The sequence below is a fragment of the Lycium barbarum genome, chromosome 6, assembly GCF_019175385.1.
Source record: "Lycium barbarum isolate Lr01 chromosome 6, ASM1917538v2, whole genome shotgun sequence".
NCBI classification, from domain to species: Eukaryota; Viridiplantae; Streptophyta; class Magnoliopsida; order Solanales; family Solanaceae; genus Lycium; species Lycium barbarum.
In genome coordinates this window covers 123217292-123223103 of record NC_083342.1, presented here as the reverse complement: position 1 = coordinate 123223103, position 5812 = coordinate 123217292, and the positions used below count along the sequence as shown (strand labels likewise).

The window sequence follows — 5812 nt, the reverse complement described above, 5'->3', positions numbered from 1 at the left end:
CGACAGATACATGATCTGTCTGTTACAGTAGATGCTTTGGTCCGCCAGATGTGGTATCGATCACTCTTTATCGTCTTATTCCTTATTAGTTTTATGTTGATATTTCGTATTGACTTAAGAGTTGATGAATAAGGAGTAAAACTAATGAAAAATTCAAAAAATACTTAGCATGATCGTTCGAGTATGTTCACTGACAAATTGTTGATTTATCCGACAGATTCATGATCTGTGCGAGTTAAAACAATAAGGAATAAGAAAATTTAACACTTGTAATCTTAAATTACAATAAAAGAATTTAACACTTGTAGTCTTAAATTACAATAAGAAAATTTAACACTAACTGCATATTTAGAGTTCAAGTACGTTTATCGGGACAAGTAGTCTTCTTGTGGCCGACTTGCTTGCAGAGAGAACATTTGTTTCTCTTTTTAACATCTTCACCAACTGTTGGGATCCTTTTCTTACGTTTCCGGCCTTTCACACGCTTCACAATGGGTGGATTAATTATATTTTCTGTGGCCCATTCCCATTGCTCTTTTGGAGGAACAGGGTTTATAATCTTTGAATAAGCCAACCGATGGAATTCTGCCGAATAATATGGTGAACATAGATTGTAAACTCTCTCACCATAGTCTGGTAATCGCTGAGCTTTGAGTGCTGCCAATGCATGGGCACAAGGCAATTGCTGAAGATCCCACACTTTACAGGAGCATGTTTTGCCGTTGATGTTAAATCTTGCGTCCTGACCATACCCTTGAACAATAAACTCATTCACATGAAGTTGTTGTACAGATAATTTATCTGCTATTTCACGTCTAGTTTCTCGCACTAAAGTATTTGTCGTCAGAGCTAAATAGTTACTCGTGCACAACGTTAGACCACGTCGCTCATGGAATCATCGACATAACATCCTTTGAATTGCATTAAATAAAGCAATGATGGGAAATTCTCTTTCAATTACAAGTCTGGCATTCACAGACTCTGCAATATTGGATGTCATGACATCATACCTTCTTCCTGGAAAATGAACTCTACTCCACCGTTCGAAACCAACATCATTCTTGAGGTATTCAACAACATTACCATAACCTTTGCGTCGAATTTCTTCTAAATACTCATTGAACTCTTCGATTCGATGCGTCATAGTATAGACCAAGGATTGAAGAACCAGCATGGAAGTTTGTACGAATATTTTCCCCAAGGTGCCTGGTACATACTCCGTGATGAGCTTGATCGTAAACTGTAGCAATTGCTTTCTTTATGCTGGCATTTCTGTCTGATATGATGGATAACTCATTTGTATTTGGCACTACATTGAGTAATTGACGAAAAAACCAAGTCCAAGAAAGATCATTCTCTAAGTTAACCACAGCCCAAGCTGTAGGATATATTTGATTTTCACTATCCTGTCCACTTGCAATTAGCATTACACCACCAAATTGGCCCGTTAAAAAAGTGCCATCCACAACGAGGACATTTCTTATGTTCTTAAATCCTCTTATGCATGGCCCATAGGAAACAAAAAAATATAAAAATCTGCCATCTTGAACCTCCAAAGCCGTAAAGCTATCTTCATTTGCTTTTTCAATCTCGTACCGATATGCTTCCAGTGTCGCGTATCCGTGTTCCGGTGTTCCCCATATCATATTTTGTGCAAGTTGCTTGGCCTTCCAGCATGTCCAGTAACTAACATCACATCCCAACTCTATACTCACAATGTTCATTATTTCCTTCGGTATAGGACATTTTCCTTCTCTAAACCTCTCTTTGATAAATTCTGCAATAACGCTGGCAGAAGCATGCCTATGTCTACCAGATATAGATCTTAAGTCACAAGAGTGATTAGGCTCATATTTTGTGATACGGAAGGCATTTGAGCTAATATACTTAACAACACGAACCCTCCACTTGCAGTTTTTTTCAACACATGCAACACTTACCAATGATTTGTTGGACTTCTTTGTAGCAAACTCGAAACCCTTTCCGATTGCGACAAGTTTCAGTTTGTTCACTACGAATTCTTTGTTCAGAAATCTATATCCTTTGTGAAAACCCGAGCCATCAGAAAAAATATAGCTATGATGTGTTCCAATCATTGCATCCTCTAATTGTTCAGGCAACTGAACATCATCATCTTCGTTATCCAGTGGAACCTCTTTCTCAACTTGGCAAGGGAGAACGTCTTCTATATATGCTTATTAGCTTCCATAAATTTCTCAACTTGGCAAGGGAGAACATCTTCTATTATACCCTCATTAGTTTCCATAAATTTCTCCACTTCACAAGAGAGAACATCTTCTATTACACGCTCATTAGTTTAAATAAAAGTATTTGTCTCTCCTCCCCCATGAAAATCATCATTGTGCGTGCAGACATTTTCATTCTCAAATTGTTGGTTGTTCAAACCACAGCCGCTTTCCAAAACAATTTCAATCAAGGAAACATTGGCCTGCCACCTTCACCATTTATATCATTCAAATAAATTTGGACATCTTCATCATTCTTTAGTTCAACTGGCGGTGCTTTGTCCCTCGAAAAAGCACCTGCATTAGTCATATACTTGACACAAACAGGATCATGTCCGCAACTCAATTCACCTCTTCTAATGATAGTTTCCATGAATTTATCAAAGGTAACATCACTGCTCACAAGCATTGTTCGAACTATATCATTTTGAGAATTCCATCTCCACGATTTCTTGTCATCTACCCACTTTCCAAAATAATCAACAAGTAAGACAACTCCTGTCATGATTTTGTACCTACCTACAATAAATAATGTAACGTTATTAGAAACTAGTAAAATGAAACATTATTGCAAACATGGAAATAAAAAATAAAAAAATCTATAATGAATCTGTCGGACTAATTACTATGATCGGTCAGCTATTGAATAACATAGAGGACTGATATATAATCGGTCAGATCGATGGTCAATCGGTCCATTGCAGACCAGATTCCATCTGCATAATAACTCTACAAATATATAAAATTCATTTGTGTACCTTCAAACTGAGGTCTTGATACAATGTTTTAATAGAAGCCCAGGCTAATGCTACTCCAAAACAGTCTTTAATCGGATTTAAATTGAGCTTGACTATTTCTTTAAAACTTTAACACCATCTTTCTCCAAATATAGCTTGTTGAAACCAACTTCACCAAAAAGAGAAGAGTTTTAGGACCTCAATAACACACAATCATATGCATAGAGGGTAGATTGAGAGTGGAAGAAGAACAATAGAAGAAAGAAGAAAAAAAGACGTTGAAAGAGATTTTGGAGGGTTTTTCTTGTTTTTGTTTTTTATTGTTGATTTTGGACCAATTTGTAGTTCATAAAAGATGGGTACTAATCTGACATAATAATTAAATTCTAAATCACAACTAAATTAGAGTTTTTTACCTAATCTAAAAAGTGGGTCATTTAAAAAAAACTTGAAACCCTTTTAATTAGATAGAAGACTTAAATGGGCCTTTTAACCAAGAGTCCCCTCCAAAACCCCAAACGTTCGCTGTTGCCCGCCGAAGCTAAGGACTTTGCTAGCCAAGTTGAAAAAACATGTACTCTAAAGTGTGAGGATTTAGAAGAATCTTTTTTTAAGGTCATGGTAAATTTATTGAATTGTCATGCTTTTCTATTTTCTTTTCTTTCTTTTTTTAATTCTTTTTTACTCAAGTGGAAAGGATGGACGGGATTTAATTTTTTTGCTTTGCTAAACCAAAGAACCTCTAGATTATGTGGTTATAGCAGAAACAGAAAAAAAAATCTGATCCATTACAAATGATATTTTTAGTGATATGGCCTCTTCCCACAAGACACTTGAATATAGCACGTGAGATTTTGTTTGCTCACTTACACTATTCAAATTGTTAGCTAATCATAAGAAATTATATCTTAAAATCCTGTTGCTTTGCTCGTTTTTTCCATAAACATTTTTTGTTAGTTTTCCCAGAGGATTCTCAAAGTACATCGTGCTTCGTGTTATACTTTTCAAAAGATCCTTTTCTGTTAACATTGTATGGCTTATTGGCAAAACGAGCCTATTATTTATAGTTCAAGCAAAACTTATTGGCAAAACGAGCCACCAAGAGAGCTTTTACCAATTTTTTGGGCATAAATTTAGATATCTTCTAAGTGCAAAATATTCATCTAATTTTGATGTACTAAAAAAAATTAATAAGAAGTAATTAAAACTTCTACCGAATACGATTATCAACATTCTTCATGGAATAGCAATTCTTATCCACTTTAGTTTAGGAAAACAGTGTTAAAAAAATAAAGTCTAGGAAAACAGAGTTGCTGTATATGCGAATTCGGTAATCATTCCTTGTGTATCACTAGGATTTCTCACTTGTTCCCTCCTTTCTCCCAATCCCAATAAGTTGTGGACTGAATTGGTGTGGCTTGTCAAAACCTTCTTACCCTATTGGTATAAGTTACTGTGGCGCTGTTTGAGTTGGAATCTTCCAACTGGATTGAGTAGATAAAGCGTCTATCAAAGATTGTCTAGATAATTGTCTATCTTCTTAATATATTGTCGCAATTTGTAGGATTATTTGATAGAATTCGGTATCTATCAACGAGTCCGAATGCTCCAGTCCTCGGTCCATAGCTCGCCTTGAGTTATTCTATAGCCTTTTTCTTATTCCTTTATACGTCAGATCTTTATTTTCACCAAAGTAAAAACTAGTAAGATCAACCTGATAACTTATGGTTTAAAAATAAGTTATTATAAATACAAAAAGAAATTAACTTATTTAAACCATATATTATACTCCCTCCATTCCATAATAAGTGGTGTTTTAGGCATTTCATTTTGTTCAAAATAAGTGGTATTTTAGGATTTGCAGAAGAAATTGATCTTACTTTTCCAAATTATCCTTATTTATAATAAAAAATCATTAAATAATTTTTCTTTTTCTAAACATTAATTAGGGATAAATTTGTAAAAACATTCATAATTTTTTAAATCCCGAACCAGTCAACTACATAACCCCTAAGTGGCGATAAGTAGGTCCCCTCTTGGTCAATATGCTCTCTGACCACCAGGGTACTTTAGTCATTACATATTTATAATGGTTCTATCATCTATGGGCTGTGCATCAATTGGGCGATACCCTTCAAAATTAATTAGGCAAAAAATACCTGTACTTGAATTTAATCCCTTTGCTTCCTATTTTCTAACCTCCTGAATCTTACAGTCTCCACTTTGGTAATTGGAACCACATTTCCTCTGAAAAATTCCGAAACTAAAAAAACCCCTAATTCTATTTCTAAACCCTACCATTTAACTCTGAACCCCCACACCTTCAATTCCCATCAACGTTGTTCTTTGATGTGCATGTAGCTTTTTCCCAATTCATGTATAGCATGCGTGTCTCATTTTTCCACCTTATTACTGTACCGTACATTTATTAATTTAATAATAATGAGAATTAAATCAAAATAGGTGTTTCATAATGCAGCTCATCTCTTTTCTTGAATTTTACCTCACCCACTAAATGAAAGAGAAAAAAGGTAAAAGACGGCTTTATAATGTCAATCTTGATAAATACCAGAGTTTCATCTTTTCAGACGACAGCCTAATAAATCAAAGTTGCTTAGCACGAGCTCCTCACCGCTGGTAAGGTTATTACAAAAATAAAGATGATTAAGATCAGTTCGTGATAATACTACGGAATCAGTAAGTTTTTAAATGTCACGAATGGACAAAAGGGTTTTAGGACACTTTGCACCGCTCAGAAATTTTGTATTTTAGTGTTATTGAACAGTGGTGGGGCCGAATAAAGTAGTAATAGCAATAAAAGAAACAATC

General features: G+C 34.9%; 2 protein-coding genes across 2 annotated transcripts; both read right to left on the bottom strand.

The window, feature by feature from the left end:
- Positions 1-355: 355 nt before the first annotated feature.
- Positions 356-1086, bottom strand: LOC132644572 (uncharacterized). The gene is made up of 2 exons (XM_060361163.1): positions 1011-1086; positions 356-828 (listed from the first exon to the last, which is right to left on the bottom strand). The coding sequence occupies exons 1-2, from the start codon at positions 1084-1086 to the stop codon at positions 356-358; spliced, it is 549 nt and encodes a 182-aa protein (XP_060217146.1).
- Positions 1087-1115: 29 nt separating this feature from the next.
- On the bottom strand, positions 1116-2096 carry LOC132644571 (uncharacterized). Its single transcript, XM_060361162.1, has one exon. It carries the CDS (start codon positions 2094-2096, stop codon positions 1116-1118), a length of 981 nt encoding a protein of 326 aa, XP_060217145.1.
- Between the last annotated feature and the right edge of the window lie 3716 nt (positions 2097-5812).